Below are 19,883 nucleotides of genomic sequence, written 5' to 3'. Positions count from 1 at the left end.
CCTATTACGCTGTTCTGGTTTACTAGACTTGGCCACATTTAATTGGCTGCGCCGCATGTGTAATCCAAAAAAAGCTTCTTGTCTGGCAACTGAGGTATCGTGATGCAGTAAGTGCCCCTTCACGCCAGTGTTCTTTGCAACACTTTTACTATGAAACTTGGTCCAACTATTTTAGAAGAGTCGCAACTAGTACAATCAGGGCTGCTCCCAACAAAAAATGTAAAACAAACAACTTTAATTATCTTATGAGAAGGAACTAAACATGCGCGAATAATTTCAGCTTTCCATGGCTGCGGAGCGGTTCATGTCATCATTTGCTGCACTCACCAAAGTGGCCTGGTCAATGAAGCTCTTCTCCAGCTCTTTCATCTCCCGCATCCACTGATCGACGGACTCCTCCAGCTGTCTGTAGCTCATTCTGGAAAGACAATAAGTTAAGATGCATAGGAGTGCACTATGCAGCTCCCAGTAATGTTGGATCCCCTGATTGCTCTGTCTCACTTGGTTTCCTTTGCCAGACCATGCAAAGCTATCTCAGTGGTTAACATCGACTGATTTAGTAAAATACATAAAAACAAACAAAACACATAAGTGAACAACAGAAATGATGAAAACTTGAGCGTCAGAGTGCTGGAAACTAGCAAAAAGTTTGCAACAGATGTAAGTTATAATTGAGTACCAATAGACAATGCAGCTATATGTGATAAAGACACGGTAAAAGTTGGGAGTGCACTAAAGCCGGTTAATGCTTTAATTGGCAGCCGTTGCACCAATGTTTCATATCAGTTATGAAACGTGAACTTTGCATGAAACATTTTTGTATAAAGTGTATCAAATGATGACAGCGATGCTACCGAGGACTTCGAAATTGGAGCGATTTCTAGAGCAGATAGATGGGTTGGTGAAAAGAAGAACGATAAAGTCTTCTGGATGAACACGATCACATCACTGAAGTACTTTCCATGAATGCAACGTACAAACAATAAGCACTGTTTCATATATACATTACTAGTTTTCCTAGATTTCATTCCACAATGTATAGGAACAGAATCTACAGACGTTTCAGCGGCATGCGAGTAGTTATTTGTGAACATTACTTTTACATTCAAACGTCGTTATAACTGAGTCACATCTGCCACAAAACTACTCCATTATATCCGGTAATTCACTATAAACGTGCATTCCTAACACTGTATTTGTGACAAAAGTGTTCTTCACTTACTTTGTCATAATCAATAATTTGTTATATTGAGGTATAAACGTATTTACATGCCATGCGACAGCTGAAACGACCTATCAGCAATGTGTCGGGAACAGACGACGTCCACCGATACAGTGCTGCCACAAACTTTCTCGCCATCGATTGGCCTATTTACGCCACGAGCCTCTGAAGAGAGTGTGTTCCGCCTTCGAGTCCACTTGCACAGCAGAAGCTGCATCGGCGTCATGCATGGTATCATGCAGGACTAATTCAGGAGAATTCCTGGCCTATGGTTGAAATTAAGGTGGCTCCAGAATAAGGTGCACATATTTTCACGCGTCGGCAGTGCAGCTGCCAATGATTGACACCCCCAAACCTGAGACTCTGGCGCAGTTCATCGGAATTTCCGTCGTCGATATCATCAGGGTTATACGGTTTAGTTTGGTGACCTTTGGTGCGGTTGTCACAGCAGTGGAATCCCTGCGACAATTGCTTATAGCTTTTCGAGAGCAAAAAGTTCGAGTGAAAAAGAACACAGTTGCTGACCCAAGGACAGTTATATTTAATACAACACCACTTACATGAAAATATGCTAACGAGCAAAAATTTTTATTTATACAAGTACCCTACCCGTTTACACTTCTGAACGCATGGGAAGATGCTTGACAAGCCTGGCGCATATAGTGGACAAAGACAAAATACAAGCAGTGATGCAGTCTAGAAGTTTCCACACCATATCACAGTGACATTCGATGCCGATTTTGATGGTGTGTGCTAAAGCCTCAATTCTTTATTGTCAATTATTTACCCTGCATTTTAACAGAGCCAGGGTCATAAAGTGGTGAGTTCCTTGAAGTTTTTTTGGGTCAATGTGCAATAAAAACACAAATACTAATAATGTTGGAATTTGCAATATTGCACTGACATTCGGGTGCTGGCGTTCCCGAGAGAAATTTGTATCAAAATCATATGCTAATGTGTTTTAGTTGCTTAACAACTGAACAAGTGCACTGTACTGATGAAAACTTGTTCTTCTCAACACTGTAGCGCCTTTGGGCTAAGCAGGGTAATCAGCGAATAAATAAAGAAAACAATGTGAAATTTAATTTTGACCTCCGTTTTCTGCCCTTAAAAGTGAATGTATTGTGACAAAATAAGCCATAACGAATTTCTCAAAGAATAATTTAATCTAAACTGAAAAAATGTTTCGCTTTGGTGTCCAGGACAATAAGGTACAGCATTTTTTGACCATGTACACCTAAACTTTTAGTGGTGACTTGACAGAATGTAGAAAAATGGAAGAAAAATGGGGAGGCAAGATCCAAGGAGAACATTTATATATTCTCACTTCTTTTTATTTTTAGTGCAATAGCACTAAAAAAGTGTGTTCTTAGGAAATTCTGACGTCGAAGTTGTTACTTGTGAGTGAAAACTCTGCATTGATTGTGAGCTAAGAACGTGATGGATTTCAATACAAAATAACAACCAACAATAACAAAAACCCAAGCCTCTGAAAGAAAATCAGGTCCTCATCCACATAATCATGTTAGTGCCTGAAAGAAGTTCAGAAACAACACTATAGAGGTGTTATGTCATGGAGGGAGTCATGTTAACACACATAATATGCATGATCAATGACAGTGCAGGAAGTTTGGGATTGAGATCAATTTTCGCAGTGGAAAACGGGATATTTTGGAGCAGACTCTGAGCATGTTTCGGGCAGACAGACCAACAGTTCGGATCACTTAGAGCCAGCCCTACAGACAGAAATTCTTTTTCGAGAGGGTCAGACTTGCTGAAAACATTGGCTATCTTATTTTTGATGAAATAATCTACTTATTCCAAATTTTATGGGAAGGGAATCAAGCGGACGACACTGTTTTAGTTTTCACAGGACACTCCTTAGCAGATTTACAAAATGACGCGATGACCGATTTATCGAACATTTCGGAATGGTTTGCCAGGAATCAGCTGACTGTTAACTGTACTAAAACAAAGTATATGGTGTTTCACTCTCGTAGGAAACATATTGACGCTGAATCTCTTAACCTAACAATAAACAACACTCCTATTCAACAAGTTCCTTGTTTTAAATATTTAGGCGTCACTTTTGATGAACACTTACACTGGCATGAGCAAGTACAAAGTGTGTGCGCAAAGCTAGCCTATGGCTGCTATTCTCTAATAAAAGCTCGCCAATATTTTCCACAAGCTATTCTCCGCACACTCTACTTTTCATTGTGTCATTGTCACATAGGTTACTGTCTGGAATCGTGGGGTGTGACGTACAACAGTTATCTAAAAACTCTTGAGCGACTTCAAAAGCGTACACTGAAAATCATAAGCCAAGGTGAATCAGTAAGTAATATTTTCCAATCACAACGCATTCTCTCAGTTCCGATGTTGCGTGACTACAAAATTGCTGTTTCAGTAAATAACATAATTAATAGAAATTCACCTTTGCCTGCTGATCTTTTTTCAATTCCTAAACGCAATACGCGACATGCTTCGAATGGTAATTTCAATCTGCCCAAATGTTTTAATGTTTACGGAGAAAGACTGATACAGTTTAGTGGAACAAAAATATGGAACACGGTCCCCCTAGAGATTAAAACGGCACGTAATTTCAGCATGGCATGTAAATCATTTTTTCTGTGGAGTCAAGACATGTAAGCATGTGTGTGTGATTCGATTTTCATTGTATTTTTTTAATAAGTGCCTATGTATAGAAACTAGCTGCAAGCTAATAAGTATGCATATCTGCAAGAAAAAATGTATTACTGTGTTATCTGTATCACATGATTGTTTTTTTATGTTGTTACCTCAGAGCTGACCTGTACACTTTTTTATGTTGCACATTGTATTGGACCGTCCACTAGCCACTTTAGGCTATCGGTCCAAATAATCCCTGTAATTGCATATATCTATTTATGAAAATAAAGCTTCATTGATTGATTGATTGATTGATTGAAGCCCCCATAACACGTCCCCGTAGCTACAGGCCTACTTGGAGAAATAAGACAATATGGGAATATCCCTTACCCTGACATGATTTGCATTGCATAATATCAAAGTGTAATACCAAATGAACTATTGCACAATCGAATAATTACTTGCATGAAATCACTGTTTCAACACATGCGACCATAGCCAAAACAGCAGGCAGATGGCCCATGAACACTACATTAATATATGCACAGTGCATAAAAAAGGTGGTTTAACTATTATCACCATTTCATTTCATCAATAAGTTCCAGCCTGAAGAAACATGCCAAACCGTCACTAAAGACGACAACTTGTGCATACATCAGTTAGGCTGGTTATGCAACAAGAAGTGTACAGGTGAAAATGCAGTAGGGAGGGCTTCTATAGCCGTCAAGAAAAAGTTGGTGTGTTTGAGTCTGCCCAAGACCATTTTCAAGCCAAAATGCTCCGCTGATAAACAAGATGGTGGGACCATGAACTCTGATGCACTTGGCACAAGCTGCACTTGAGTAAGCGCAGTAAGGTGCTGATAGGAAGGATAGTAGCAAATTGGCCCTCATGTTGACGTTGGCTCACCAATACATGGCACCCGCTCACAATCACGTGAAGTGTTGCACTCTGTGAATTGCGTGATGAGTAGGCTGATGATGATGATGATGATATATGGTGTTTTTTTTTTTTGGCGCAAGGGCCAATTGATGGAAAAAGAGCGCCAGTTCATGGGACAAGGAATGTGGACAATGATTGTGATTAGCGGCTAAATAAGGGCCATAAAATTCCTCGCAATAAGGCGGGTAAAAACATACAAGTAATAAAATCATGACCATGCCGTGAAAGGTGTGTGTGGTGTGAATAGGTGACAAAAGTTGGTGATAATGAAAAACGATGGTGGACATGTATGGTATTGGCACAAGTACGTCACTCGTTCATACCCTTGCGTCCAAGGGCCGTGAAGCAAATGCTTTCCTGTGTAGCCACCGCAGCAAAAACCTCTCTGGACAGGTTGTGGTACGGAATTCCCGGGTATATGATATGAAAACTATGAATTTCTTGTAAAAACGCTAACAATAATTTATGACTAAAAAGTGGTTCCCTACCGACAAACATTGCAGGGTGTAAAGGTATATGTTGTCGGTGGGGTAATGGAAAATGTTGTTTTCTTAGAGTTTCTAAGTGTTTGCACTGGATTAACATGTGAAGGACTGTTAATGCTTCACCACATCTGTCGCACAAAGGTGGATCGCCACCAGACAAAAGATATGTGTGTGTCGTGTATGTGTGTCCTATCCTAAGTCTCGTTAGTATTACCTCTGTATGACGCTATTTCGATACGGGCAGCCAATGACCAAGGTGTGGTTTAATAACGTGTAGTTTGTTTTGTGTGTGTATCCCACTTGCTCTGCCAGTATACCCTGAGTTTTCGTTTGAAAGACGGCTTAAGATCAAGGGCCAGAATTGATATGGGTGTAGGGGCAGTGCTTTTGTGGACGGATGCAGCGAGCTGATCCGCCCTCACGTTGCCTTGAATCTCACGGTGCCTGGCACCCAGCACACTACAACATGTTGTTTGAGTGTGTAGAGTGTGCACAAAATGGGGTAAAACGAGACAAAGACTGGGTTTTTGTGTTTTTTAAGAGTGTGCAGAGCCGTTACCGCACTGAGGAAGTTCGTATAAATTACTGCTTTTTGTATTTGTAATTGCTTGATGTGTTTAGCTGCCACAAGTATCACATAAGCTTCCGCTGTGAAGATACTTGTGTCTGGATGTAGAGGGCCAGCATCCGAAAAGGATGGGCCGACAGCAGCGTAGGACACAGAGGAGTTAGACTTGGAGGCATCTGTAAAGAACTCAGGACGTGTGTATTTGTGTTGAAGTTCCAGGAAGTATGTTCGGATATGGGCAATAGGCGCATGTTTTGTAACTTCTAGAAACGACACATCGCAGTCTATAGTCTGCCATTGCCACGGTGGCGGGTATGCTACAGGAGCCATTAAACTGTGTTCAAGTGGCACTCCAGTGTCCTCAGCTAGACCCTTCAGGCGAACTGAGAAGGGCTGCCTCATCGAAGGCCTGTTTTGAAACAGAATGAAGCTCGACAAATCAATAATAGTAGAGTATGAGGGGTGCTTCTTGTCTGCTTTCACCTTGAGAAAATAAACAAAGGACATGTAAGTGCTCTGCAGATGAAGCGACCACTCATTTGACTCAACGTAAAGGCTTTCTATGGGGCTGGTGCGAAAAGCACCCGTAGAAAGGCAGATGCCCAAATGGTGCACGGGGTCCAGCATCTTCAGAGCACTTTGAGTCGCAGACTGATAAACAACGGCCCCATAATCTAAGCGGGTGCGAATGAGGCTTCTATACAGGTTCATGAGACATTGCCTGTCACTACCCCACGTAGTACGTGACAACACTTTTAAAACATTCGTGGCTTTTAAACATTTTGTTTTTAAATACTTGATGTGCGGTACAAAGGTCAACTTGTTGTCCAATTTTAATCCTAAGAATTTATGCTCCGCGTTAACAGACAAACCTTGACCGTCAAGTTCAATGTCGGGTTCTAAGTGCATGCCTCTCTTTCGGGAGAACAAAACACACGTGCTTTTTTGTGGGTTCAGTCGGAATCCGTTTTCCTCTGCCCACTTGGAGACCTTGTTTAAACTTAACTGAACCTGCCGCTCACACATTGCCAGATTGCAAGACCTAAAGCCAAGCTGGACGTCATCGACATATGTACAATAAAACATATTGCGAAGGATGGTCAAGCGCAAGGAATTAATTTTTATGAGAAAAAGTGTGCAGCTAAGTACACCACCTTGTGGCACACCTGTTTCCTGGACAAACGTTTGGGAAAGAACCGTGCCCACTCGGACACGGAATGTCCGGTTTGACAGGTAACTTTTGATTATGTGAAACATTCTTCCGCGCACGCCAAGGTTGGTCAGGTCTCTTAGAATTCCAAAACGCCATGTTGTATCATAAGCCTTTTCGATATCGAGGAACACAGAGAGAAAATATTGTTACGGGGAAGATTTATTCACCGAGAGCTGGTCTTGCTAACGACTTAAAGAGCGCACAGTCATGCAGGCCAACGGGAGAAGCCCGAGAGTCCAACCCACTACAACCACGTTGTCGTCTTCTTCATTTGGGTGCCGATTCAGCTGTGTCGGGGTGACAGTTCCATACACGTATCATCACTCCAGCCCGTAAGGCACCGTCTCGGTGCCTGTTAAATGAGCGAGTCGGCGTTGTAGGGCTTGAGACGAGAAACGTGGACTACTTCCGTTCTGGGTGCAGCAGCTGATGAGTTTGTGGTAGTGACAATCTCGTAGGTCACAGGTGTGACCTGACGAATGACTCGGTAGGGCCCAGCGTATCGCGATAGTAGTTTCTCGCAGAGGCCAACACGTCGAGATGGGAGCCACAGGAGAACAAGAGATCCCGCAGAAAAAACGGCATCTCTATGTCGACGGTCATAAAGAGACTTCTGTGCTGTCTGCGACGACGATAACCGAGCACGCGCTACCGCACGTGCCGTGAGGGCACGGGCGATTGCATCCTGAGCGTACGAGGTGGAGGATGGGTGGTCTGATGAAAGCAGTGTGTCGAAGGGCAGTAAGGGATGACTTCCGAAGAGTAGATAAAAATGGGAGTAGCCCGCTGTTTCATGACGCGACGAGTTATAGGCGAAGCTTACGAACGGAAGAGCTATGTCCCAATCAGTGTGGTCGGTAGATACGTACATGGAAAGCATGTCCGTCAATGTGTGGTTCAGCCGCTTCGTAAGGCCGTTAGTCTGAGGGTGGTAAGATGTGGTGAAGTTGTGACGGGTAGCACAAGATCGGAGTAGATCATCAACCACACGAGATAGAAAGTAGCGACCACGGTCTGTGAGCAGGTGAGTCGGAGCACCATGCTGGAGACTAATGTCGTACAGCAGGAAGTCGGAAACGTCGGTTGCGCAGCTGGTTGGTAGGGCTCGAGTGATTGCATACCGAGTGGCATAGTCTGTGGCCACTGCAATCCATTTATTTCCAGTTGTAGAAGTAGGAAAGGGGCCTAGCGAGTACAACCTCACTCGATAAAATGACTCGGCTGGAACTTCAATAGGTTGAAGTAGACCGGCAGGCGGAGTCGTAGGCTTCTTTTGGCGCTGGCAGAGGTCACAAGATGCGACATAACGGCGAACAGAGCGGTACAGACCCTTCCAGAATACTCGTCGTCGAATGCGGTCGTAAGTTCTGGAGACTCCTAGATGTCCAGAAGTTGGAGCGTCGTGGAATTGTCGCAGAACATCCTTTCGAAGGTGATGCGGTACGACGATTAAAAGTTCCGCGCCGTCGGGGTGTAAATTGCGGCGGTACAAAACGTTGTCTTGAAGCAGGTATCTGCTAAGAGAAGGGTCAGCATAACGCGATCGAAGGTGGTCAATGATGGTGAGCAGCGATGGATCTCGGCGCTGTTCGTCAGCCACGTTCAGAAAGTCAGTGATGGCTAAAACGCAGGCATCGGATTCCAAATCAGTGGAGCTAGGTGGATCAACAGGGTGCCGGGATAAGCAGTCAGCATCGCTGTGCAGCTTTCCAGATTTGTAAACAACCGAGAACGTGTACTCCTGTAATCGAAGTGCCCATCGGCCGAGTCTTCCTGTAGGGTCCTTAAGCGTCGACAGCCAGCAAAGCGCATGATGGTCCGTGATGACTGCGAAGGGACGTCCGTATAAGTACGGACGGAATTTCGCAATAGCCCAAGCGAGGGCTAAGCATTCCCGCTCAGTGATGGAATAATTTTGTTCCGCTTGCCACAAAAGGCGGCTAGCGTAGTCTATCACACGGTTGGTGCTATTCTGTATCTGAGCGAGTATAGCACCAATGCCATGGCCGCTTGCATCGGTGCGAAGCTCTGTTCGAGCCGCTGGATCAAAATGAGCCAACACAGGTGGTGATGTGAGGGCGGTAATTAGCGACGCGAAGGAATGTTCTTGGTCCCTTCCCCAAGAAAAGGCCACATTTTTTTGAGGAGATCCGTGAGGGGCCTAGCAATATCCGCGAAATTGAAGACAAAGCGGCGGAAGTATGAGCAGAGCCCAATAAAACTGCGAACTTCTTGTGTGGAACGCGGAACCGGGAATTCTCGGACTGCACGGACGTTGTCAGGATCGGGTTGAACACCAGTGGTGTCAACAAGGTGTCCGAGTAGTTTAATCTCGTCGAAATGAGCATTTCGACGAATTCAGTTGGAGACCAGCGCAACGAAAAACGTCAAGAATTGCCGAGAGACGAGACAGGTGGCTTTCGAAGGAGGGCGAGAAAACTATGACATCATCCAGATAGCAGAGGCAGGTCGACCATTTGAAACCGCGAAGAAGAGAGTCCATCATACGTTCAAAAGTAGCCGGGGCATTGCACAACCCAAAAGGCATGACCTTGAATTGGTAAAGGCCGTCAGGTGTGATGAATGCTGTCTTCTCGCGGTCGCGGTCGTCGACCGAAATTTGCCAGTATCCGGATCGAAAGTCAAGGGACGAGAAATAGTTGGCGCCGTGGAGGCAGTCGAGCGCATCATCGATTCGGGGTAAAGGATAAACGTCCTTCTTGGTGATCCGATTTAGGTGGCGATAGTCGGCGCAAAAACGCCAGGTGTTGTCCTTCTTTTTAACTAAGACCACAAGGGAGGCCCAAGGACTCGATGAAGGCTCAATGACGTCTTTACTCAGCATTTTCTCGACCTCCGTCTGTATTACTTGGCACTCAGCATGTGACACGCGATAAGGGCGTTTGTGGAGTGGACTGGCGTCGCCGGTGTCGATGCGGTGGGTTACGGCACTTGTGCAGCCCAGGGGACGGTCGTCGACGTCACAGATATCCAGGTAAGAAAATAGAACACCCCGGAGCGCCGCAACTTGGGAAGGTAAGAGGTCGCTGATATCATTTTGTCGAGGAACGCTTTATTTTGCGACGTGACGGCAGGTTTCGTCAGGGTCTTAGTGTCAGGTGTAAAAGAACAAATCGAACATTCATCAAGGGTAGAAAGATCGGCTAAAGTGATGCTTTGGGGAAGCACTTGGGTCGACGTAGAGAAGTTCAAAACTGGAAGTAGCACCGTGTTGTTAGCAACAACCACTATAGTATGTGGTAGTGCGATGTGGAGCGTAAGGGTCAAAGCAATGAGGGGAGCTACCAGATAGTCTCCATCAGGAACGGACGGTAAGGGCGACAGAGGAATGTACATAGCAGCCTGGGGTGGTAGCCGTAGAGACTCCACGGATCGTAGCCGAGTGCGACTTGGAGGAGTGAAATCGGAGCACAAAGGCAATTCGAGCCGTAAGATACCGGTAGAACAATCGATGAGGGTGGAGTGGGCGGTTAAGAAGTCGATTGCAAGGATGACGTCGTGTGGACAAGCATCGAGGACTGCGAAGAGAACGGAAGTGTGGTGGCCAGCAACAGTAACGCGGGCAGTGCACATACCAAGCACCGATGTTCGACTTCCGTTGGCAACTCGAACAGTAGAGAACATAGCTGGTGTGAGAACCTTTTTCAGGCGAGATCGAAGTGTAGAACTCATAACAGATACTTGGGCACCAGTGTCAATTAGAGCAGTAACGGCGTGGCCATCAACGAACACCTGAAGTAAATTGCGTCTTGAATTTGTAGCCGGTTGAGGGTTTTCGTTCCGAGTCGTCAACGCAGCGCCACCTCCAGGAGCTGCACTCGTCAGTTTCCCGGGGAATGGGCAGAATAAGCCTGTGACGGAGAGCGGCGGCGTTGAGGGGAGCGTGACGGCCGAGCCTGAGGTGACGGCGAGCAGCTAGACCAGTTTCTCTGGGCGACGAGAGCGTAGGCGTAGGACGGTTCGGAGCGTGGAAATGAACGGCGAGCTGAAGGGTCCATAATATAGTCATCCGGAAAACCGGGTTGCGAATAGTGTCCGCGGTCCTGATGGCGATCTACATTACGAAAGCTTGGCCGGAAATACCACCTGTTGTGGCAATGGCGGGAGATGTGCCCAACTCGAGAGCAAGAAAAGCAGATGGGTCGATCATCGTGCGTGCGCCACTCAGATGGATTTCGGTAGCGTGGTGGAAACCGAGGAGTCGAAGCTGCCGAAGCGACAAGTGGAGCAGAGTGGTGGTCAGCGTTGTGGACGGGAGTGCTCATGGGCTGCGGCATAAGTCTGGCGGGCTGGGGAACCTGAACGCCCAGGTTAGCAAACTTCTGACGTACGACGGCTTGAATAAGCGAGACTATTGCCCAGTTGTCTTGCGCAGGGGGGCTGATAGAAAGCGGGTGCCATGGCTTCCACTTCCTGGCGAACAATCCTTGCGATATTGGCAGGAGGCGCAAGTGAACGGAGCGCTGCAGAATCCTCGCAAGACGAAGTCGCAGCAGTGTTTGGTAGCCTCGCGATGTGGTGGGTGATTCGCCTGCTTTTAGCTTGCTCGAATCGCCGGCATTCAGATATGATGGAGTCGACAGTGGTGCAGTTCTTGCACATTAGTATGTTGAAAGCATCATCAGCAATGCCTTTCAACACGTTGCTGATCTTGTCCGCCTCGGACATGTTTTTGTCAGTCTTCCGGCACAGTGCCAGTAAGTCTTGGATGTACGTGACGTACGACTCCGTCGATGATTGAACACGCGACGCGAAATCCTGCCTGGCTGCCATCTGACGAGCAACTGACCGACCGAACAAATCGCGAAGCTTTTGCTTGCATGCGTCCCAGGTGGTTAATTCTTCTTCATGCGTCTCGTACCAGGCGCGTGCCGTACCCCGTAGGTAGAATAGAATATTTGCCAGCATAAGCGTTTCGTCCCACCTGTAGTGCTTGCTGACGCGCTCGAATAATGCGAGCTATTCTTCGACGTCCGTGCTGTCCGTCCCGGAAAACGTGCCAGGGTCGACAAGATGGGGTGGGGGGGGGGATCACAGGTGATGGAGCCGGCGCGGATGGCGAGGCCTGAGTGCCAGTTTCAGGCATCGCGGCTGGACAAAGCTGGCGTCCACTGCGGAGTTCCAGAGCCGGGTTCGGTGAAGACCCAGCACCTTCCACCAAAAGATGTTAGGGGGAAGATTTATTCACCGAGAGCTGCTCTTGCTAACGGCTTAAAGAGCGCACAGTCATTCAGGCCAACGGGAGAAGCCCGAGAGTCCAACCCACTCCAACCACGTGGTCGTCTTCTTCATTTGGGTGCCAATTCAGCTGTGTCGGGGTGACAGTTCCATACACGTATCGATAGTTTATGAATGAATGCGTCTCTGATCTGTGCCTCGATACGAACAAGGCGGTCTGTGGTAGAACTACTTTCTCGAAACCCGATGTGAAATGGGTCGAGCAAATTGTTTGTTTCAAGGATATGTACAAGTCGGCAGTTTATCATTTTTTCGAATACTTTGCACAAGCAGCTTGTAAGTGCAATAGGCCTATAACTTGAAGCTAAGGAAGGGTCCTTGCCCTCTTTCAAAATGGGAATTATAATAGCCTCTTTCCAGGAAGTAGGAATAGTGCCAGAAAACCAGATAGCATTGTACAAACAAAGTAAGGTTTTTCGTGGTTCGATTGGTAGGTTTTTTAACATTTCATACGCCACACGGTCAGAACCTGGGGCAGAAGTACTGCAGGAGTTTAGAGACGTTTGGAGCTCAGCTAGACTGAAAGCTTGGTTATATGCCTCGTATCTAGGGCATTTGTGTTCGAGTTTTTGCTTTTCTATTCTTGTTCTGTATTTTTGGAAAGTGTCAGTAGAGTGGGATGAGCTGGACACCTGTTCGAAGTGTGCACCGAAGAAGCTTGCCTGATCTTTCAAGGTATCACCCTGAGTGTTTACGAGTGGAAGTGTGTGTACTTTTTTTTTCTATCCTACCGACCATGTTCCAGACTTTAGCCTCCTGTGTGTATGAATTGATCTCTGACAAAAACTTCTGCCAGCTTTCTCTTCTGGCCTGCCGACGCGTTCTCCTGCCTTGAGACTTTATTTTCTTGAAGGTGTCAAGATTTTCGGCTGTCAGTGAGTTCCGAAGCAGCCTCCAAGCTATGTTTTGCTGTTTGCGCGCGTTTCGGCATTCAGAGTTCCACCATGGCACACGCCGTTTTCCTGGGTGTCCATTGGTTTGTGGGATGCATTTTGTTGCAGCATCAATCAAACAAGCTGTCAAGTAGTCGACAGCAACATCAATGCTTGAAGTACATATGTCACTCCCATCTATACGAGCGATGGTATAAAACTGTTCCCAGTTGGCTCTGTTTATGAGCCATTTGGGAACACGGGGTGGACACTCAGTTGCTGTAGTTGTGCTCAAAACTACGGGGAAGTGGTCAATTCAATACATATTACTGACGACTTTCCACTGGAGTAGAGGCACAAGAGATGGAGATACTATGCTTAGGTCTATGGAGGAGTAGGTGTTATGTGCGAGATTATAATAGGTTGGTTCTTTTCTATTTAGGAGACATGCGCTCGACGAGAGAAGGACTGTTCAATCAGTCGACCTCACGCGTCGCAACGAGAGTCTCCCCATAGCCTGCTATGCGCATTGAAGTCTCCAAGGAGTACATAAGGCTCCGGAAATTCATCAATGAAAGAGTGTAAATCACTTTTTTGCAGCTGATAGCTAGGAGGAATGTAAATAGTGCAGATTGTGATCAGTTTATCAAAAAGAACCGCTCGAACAGCCACTGCCTTAAGGGATGTTTGGAGTTGTAAGTGTGTGCATGCAATTCCTTGATTCGCTATGATGGCAACACCTCCGGATGATGTCATGGCATCATCACGGTTCTTTAAAAAAATAACGTATCTACGAAGAAAATTTGTGTGTTTTGAATTAAGGTGTGTTTCTTGTACACACAGCACTTTTGGTGAGTGTTCGTGTAAGAGTTCTTGGATGTCGTCAAGGTTTCTGGGAAGACCCCTGACGTTCAATTGTATAATTTGAGTGTTCATGGTGAATGTAAAATAGTGCTGTGTGTACGAAAAGTGAGTGGCTGTTTAGACGGGGAGTTTGAGTTCACTTAACAGGGCTGTCACCAGACCCTGTTATTTGCTTTTTTGTTTTCTTGGCGCGCTCCAAGGAGCCACGCTGCTCTTTCGGCACCAAGGGTACCGACGTATTCATTGCCTCCTCAGAGGCAGTGGATGCCCGCACATGCGGGCTATTAGTTCAGATTTCGGGCCTCACCTGGTGAGGGGAGGCCTTGAGACCCGAGGACTCTGGAGTCTCCGGTCTCTGTTTCGGAGTAGGCGGTGCAGCCTGGGCTACAGCCGCCTTGGGGGCAGGTGCCACAACTGCCGGCTCGGTATGCACGGGCCGAAGGAGTGGCGGAGGCTGGTGCGGCGGTGCCCCCTGACGCGCCGCATCAGCGTATGTAGGTCCATAGAATGCGAGTGACTCTTCGCCGTGCTTCCTTAAATGATATGTTCTCCTTCACCTTTAATGTAATTATTTTTTTTCCAGTATGTGCAGGAGCGTGAATATGCGGCATGCTTTCCTTCGCAGTTTACACAGTGTGGCGGTTGTTTGCAGTTCTCAGACACGTGGCCTAGGACTCCACATTGTGCACAAGTTTGGCGACCACGACAGGTTTTAGAGCCATGGCCATACCTCTGGCATTGGAAGCAACGACGAGGGTTTGTTATATACGGCCTGATAGATGTCTTCGTGTACCCTGTTTGAATGGAATCTGGTAGTTTACTGGATGCAAACGTGAGTATTAAGTGTTTCGTCGGTATTTCCTTATTATTTCTTCTGATGATAATGCTCTGTACATTATTGACATTTTGGCTCTTCCACCCTTCCAAAAGTTCAGTTTCGCTCAGGTCAAGTAAGTCTGCGTCAAATACCACTCTGCGAGTGGTGTTCATAGATCTGTGTGGTGTTACGGTGATCGGTACGTCACCAAACGTTGAGAGGCTGTCTAGCTTTACAAATTGGGCTTTGTCCCGACTTTCGAGAAGAAGGTCTCCGCTAGCCATTTTGGTTACTTTGTATCCAGCCCCGAGAGTTTCAGTAAGACACCTGGCAACTACGAAAGGAGATACAGCCCTGGCTTGCTTTCCAGATTTTTCACAGTGAATGACGTGGAAGTAGGGAAAAGTTTCTATTGGCTGGTTGAAGAAATTTATGTCATCGGTGCCTACCCACTTTAGGCCGGTACGATCAGACAGTAGAGGGAATGCTCCATGCATGCCGATCTTATTTTTATTCAATTCAGCAGCGTTGGCGGCCACCCACCACGGAGCGCAACAAGGGGACGCTGCAAGTTTGCAGGTGCTGAAAGCTTGCAGACGTCAGCCGTACAACACTGCCATACCCAATGCGGCTAGACCAAGGTAGGCTATTTGCACAGGGTTAACCCTTGCCGCCAGGAAAATTGGAAGTAAACAGAAGAGAGTAGAAGAAAGGACAGATAGATAGTGAGAGATAAAGACGAAGATGTAGGCAGAGAGAGATAGGAAAAGGCGACTGCCGCTTTCCCCTGGGTGGGTAAGCCCAGGGGTGCCGTCTACGTAAAGCCGGGGCTAAAGGGGTGTGTTGCCTCTGCCGGGGGCCTTAAAGGTCCAATCACCCAGCATTGGCTCAACACCCAGGATCCCCTTTTCCCCGGACACGGCAAAGCCACGCACGGCCAGGCGTGGGAGATAGTCAAAACTCCCCCGTTAGCTCGGGTCCGTGATGTCGCTACACACCAAACACCTACTTGCGCAGGCGCCCCTGTTGGGGATGAGTAGGCTGTTTAAAGACCTACCGACAAGACCTAACTGAACCTCATCAGCAGCAGCATTAACAAAGCGATGATATATGGTGTTTTTTGGCGCAAGGGCCATTTGATGGCCAAAGAGCCAGTTCATGAGACAAGAGATGTGGACAATGATTGTGATTAGCGGCTGTATAAGGGCCATAAAATTACTCGCGGTAACGCAGGTAAAACATACATGTAATAAAATCATGACCATGCCGTGAAAGGTGTGTAAGGTGGGAATAGAGGACAAAAGTTGGTGATAATAAAAATAATGGTGGATATGTAAGGCATTAGCACAAGTGCCTCACTTGTTCATACCCTTGCGTCCAAGGGCCGTGAGGCAAGTGCTTTCCTGTGTAGCCACCGACGCAAAAACCTCTCTAGAGAGGTCGTGCTACGGAATGCCCGGGTATATGACATGAAAGCTATGAATTTCTTTAAAAAACGCTAGCAATGATTTGAAACTAAAAAGCGGTTCCCTACCGACGAACATTGTAGTGTGTAAAGGTATATGTTGTCGGTAGGGTAATGGAAAGTGTTGTTTTCTTATAGTGTCCAATTGTTTGCACTGAATTAAACAGTGAAGAACTGTTAGTGCTTCACCACATCTGTCACACAATGGTGGGTCGCCACCGGACAAAAGATATGAGTGTGTCGTGTACGTGTGTCCTATCCTGAGTCTCGTTAGTATTACCTCTGTATGACGCGATTTTGATACTGGCAGCCAATGACCAAGGTGTGGCTTAATAATGTGTAGCTTGTTTTGTGTGTGTGTATCCCACTTGCTCTGCCAGTACTCCCTGAGGTTTTGTTTGAGAGTCGGCTTAAGATCAAGGGCCGGGGTTAATATGGGTGTAGGAGCAGTGCTTTTGTGGACGGATGCAGCGAGCTGATCCGCCCTCAAGTTGCCTTCGATCTCACGGTGCCCTGGCACCCAGCACACTACAACATGTTGTTTGAGTGTGTAGAGTGTGCACAAAATGGAGTAAAGTGAGACAAGGACCGGGTTTTTTTTTGTTTTTTAAGACTGTGCAAAGCCGTTACCACAATGAGGGAGTCTGTATAAATTACTACTTTTTGTATTTGTAACTTTTGATGGGTTTAACTGCCACAAGTATCGCGTAAGCTTCCGCTGTGAAGATACTTGGGCCTGGATGTAGAGGGCCAGCATCCGAAAAGGATGTGCTGACAGCAGCGTAGGACACAGAGGAGTTGGACTTGGAGGCATCTGCAAAGAACTCAGGACGTGTGTATTTGTGTTGAAGTTCCTGGAAGTATGTTCGAATATGGGCAATAGGCGCATGTTTTGTAACTTCTAGAAAGGACACATCGCAGTCTATAGTCTGCCATTGCCACGGTGGCGGATATGCTACAGGAGCCTTTAAACTGTGTTCAAGTGAGACTCCAGTTTCCTCAGCTAGACTTTTCAGGCGAACTGAGAAGGGCTGCCTCATCGAAGGCTTGTTATGAAACAAAATTGAGCTCGACAAATCATTAAGAGTAGAGTATGAGGGGTGCTTCTTATCCGCTTTCACCTTAAGGAAATAAACAAAGGGCATGTAAGTTCTCTGCAGATGAAGCGACCACTCATTTGACTCAACGTAAAGGCTTTCTATGGGGCTGGTGCGAAAAGCACCCGTAGAAAGGCGGATGCCCAAATGGTGCACGGGGTCCAGCATCTTCAGAGCACTTTGAGTTGCAGACTGATAAACAAAGGCCCCATAATCTAAGCGGGTGCGAACGAGGCTTCGATACAGATTCATGAGGCATTGCCTGTATTTACCCCAAGTAGTACGTGACAACACTTTTATAACATTCATGGCTTTTAAACATTTTGTTTTTAAATACTTGGTGTACGGTACGAAGGTCAACTTGTTGTCCAAGATTAAGCCTAAGAATTAATGCTCGGCTTTGACGGACAGACGTTGCCCGTTCAGTCGAATGTCAGGTTCCGAGTGTATGCCTCTCTTTCGAGAGAACAAGACACACGTGCTTTTTTGTGGGTTAAGTCGAAATCCGTTTTCATCTGCCCATTTGGAGACCTTATTTAAACCCAGCTGAACCTGCCACTCACACATGGCCAAGTTGCATGACTTGAAGCCAAGCTGAACGTCGTCGACATATGTACAATAGAACATATTGCGGGGAATGGACAAGTGTAAAGAATTCATTTTCATAATAAAAAGTGTGCAACTAAGCACGCCACCTTGTGGCACGACTGTTTTCTGGACAAATGTTTGGGGGAGCACACTGCCCAGACGGACACGGAATGTCCGGTTTGACAGGTAACTTTCGATTATATGAAACATTCTTCCGCGCACACCAAGGTGGGACAGGTCTCTTAGAATTCCGAAACGCCATGTTGTATCATACGCCTTTTCGATAACGAGGAACACAAAGAGAAAATATTGTTTATGGACGAAGGCGTCTCTGATCTGTGCCTCGATACGAACAAGGTGGTCTGTGGTGGATCTACTTTCTCGAATCCCGCACTGAAATGGGTCGAGGAAATTGTTTGTTTCAAGAATATGTACAAGTCGGCAGTTTATCATTTTTTCGAATACTTTGCACAAGCAGCTTGTAAGTGCAATAGGCCTATAACTTGAAGCTAAAGAAGGGTCCTTGCCCTCTTTCAAAATGGGAATTATAATAGCCTCTTTCCATGAGGTAGGGATAGTGCCAGAAAACCAGATAGCATTGTACAAACAAAGTAGGGTTTTTCTTGTTTCGGCTGGTAGGTTTTTTAACATTTCATACACCACACGGTCAGAACCTGGGGCAGAAGTACTGCAGGAGTTTAGAGATGTTCGGAGCTCCGCTAGACTGAAAGCTTGGTTATATGCCTCGTATCTAGTGGATTTGTGTTCGAGTTTGTGCTATTCTATTCTTGTTCTGTATTTTTGGAAAGTGTCGGTATAGTGGGACGAGCTGGATACCCGTTCAAAATGTGCCCCAAGGAAGTTTGCCTGATCTTCCAGGATATCACCTTGAGTGTTTACGAGTGGAAGTGTGTGTACTTGTTTCCCTGCTATCCTACCGACCATGCTCCAGACTTTAGCCTCCTGTGTGTATGAATTGATCCCTGACAAAAACTTCTGCCAGCTTTCTCTTCTGGCCTGCCGACGCGTTCTCCTTCCTTGAGACTTTATTTTCTTGAAGGTGTCAAGATTTTCCGCTGTTGGCGAGTTCCGCAGCAATCTCCATGCCCTGTTCTGTTCCTTTCGCGCATTACGACACTCCGTGTTCCACCATGGGACGTGTCGTTTGCCGGGCATTCCAGATGTTTGCGGTATGCACCTGGCTGCTGCGTCAATTAGAAAAGCTGTGAAGTACTGCACAGCTTCATCTATGTTTAACCTACATATGTCTGTCCAACTCAAACGTGTAGTGTTGTGGAACTGTTCCCAGTCTGCTTTGTTTATCAGCCATTCGGAAACATGTAGAGGACATTCATATGTTGTTTGTGAACTCAACACTACAGGATATTGGTCACTTCCATATAGATTATTTATGATTTTCCATTTCAGTAGGGGTAGGAGTGAAGGTGATACGATGCTTATGTCTATAGACGAGTAAGTTTTGTTGGCAGCGTTATAGTATGTTGGCTCTTTCCTATTCAACAAACAGGCACCGGAAGAGAAGAGAAATTGTTCAATGAGACGACCTCGTGCATCAGAGCGAGAATCGCCCCAAAGTCCACTATGTGCATTTAGGCCCCCAAGAAGCAAATAGGGTTCAGGCAGTTCGTCTATTAAAGACTGAAATTCACGTCTTTCAAGACGGTGGTGGGGAGGTACATACAAAGAGCAGATGGTGACGAGTTTGTTTAAAAGTACCGCTCGAACAGCCACCGCCTCAAGGGATGTCTGGAGTGGTAAATGTGTCCACGCTACTCCTTGGTTAATTATAATGGCTACGCTACCAGATGACGCCACAGCATCATCTCGGTCCTTTCGGTA

The 19,883-nt window shown here is 46.3% G+C and overlaps 1 protein-coding gene across 1 annotated transcript in view; it reads right to left on the bottom strand.

Moving 5' to 3' along the window:
• Positions 1 to 19,883, bottom strand: part of LOC142774415 (nuclear pore glycoprotein p62-like) — an 83,685-nt gene that overhangs the window by 50,672 nt on the left and 13,130 nt on the right. The window contains exon 5 of the mRNA XM_075874775.1: positions 328 to 418. Coding sequence (XP_075730890.1) covers positions 328 to 418 — 91 coding nt within the window. The remainder of the gene's footprint in view (positions 1 to 327; positions 419 to 19,883) is intronic.

This window comes from Rhipicephalus microplus, chromosome 10, assembly GCF_043290135.1.
Source record: "Rhipicephalus microplus isolate Deutch F79 chromosome 10, USDA_Rmic, whole genome shotgun sequence".
Classification (NCBI taxonomy): Eukaryota; Metazoa; Arthropoda; class Arachnida; order Ixodida; family Ixodidae; genus Rhipicephalus; species Rhipicephalus microplus.
The sequence above is the reverse complement of the archived record's forward strand: the minus strand, read 5'-3'. Positions and strand labels throughout refer to the sequence as shown.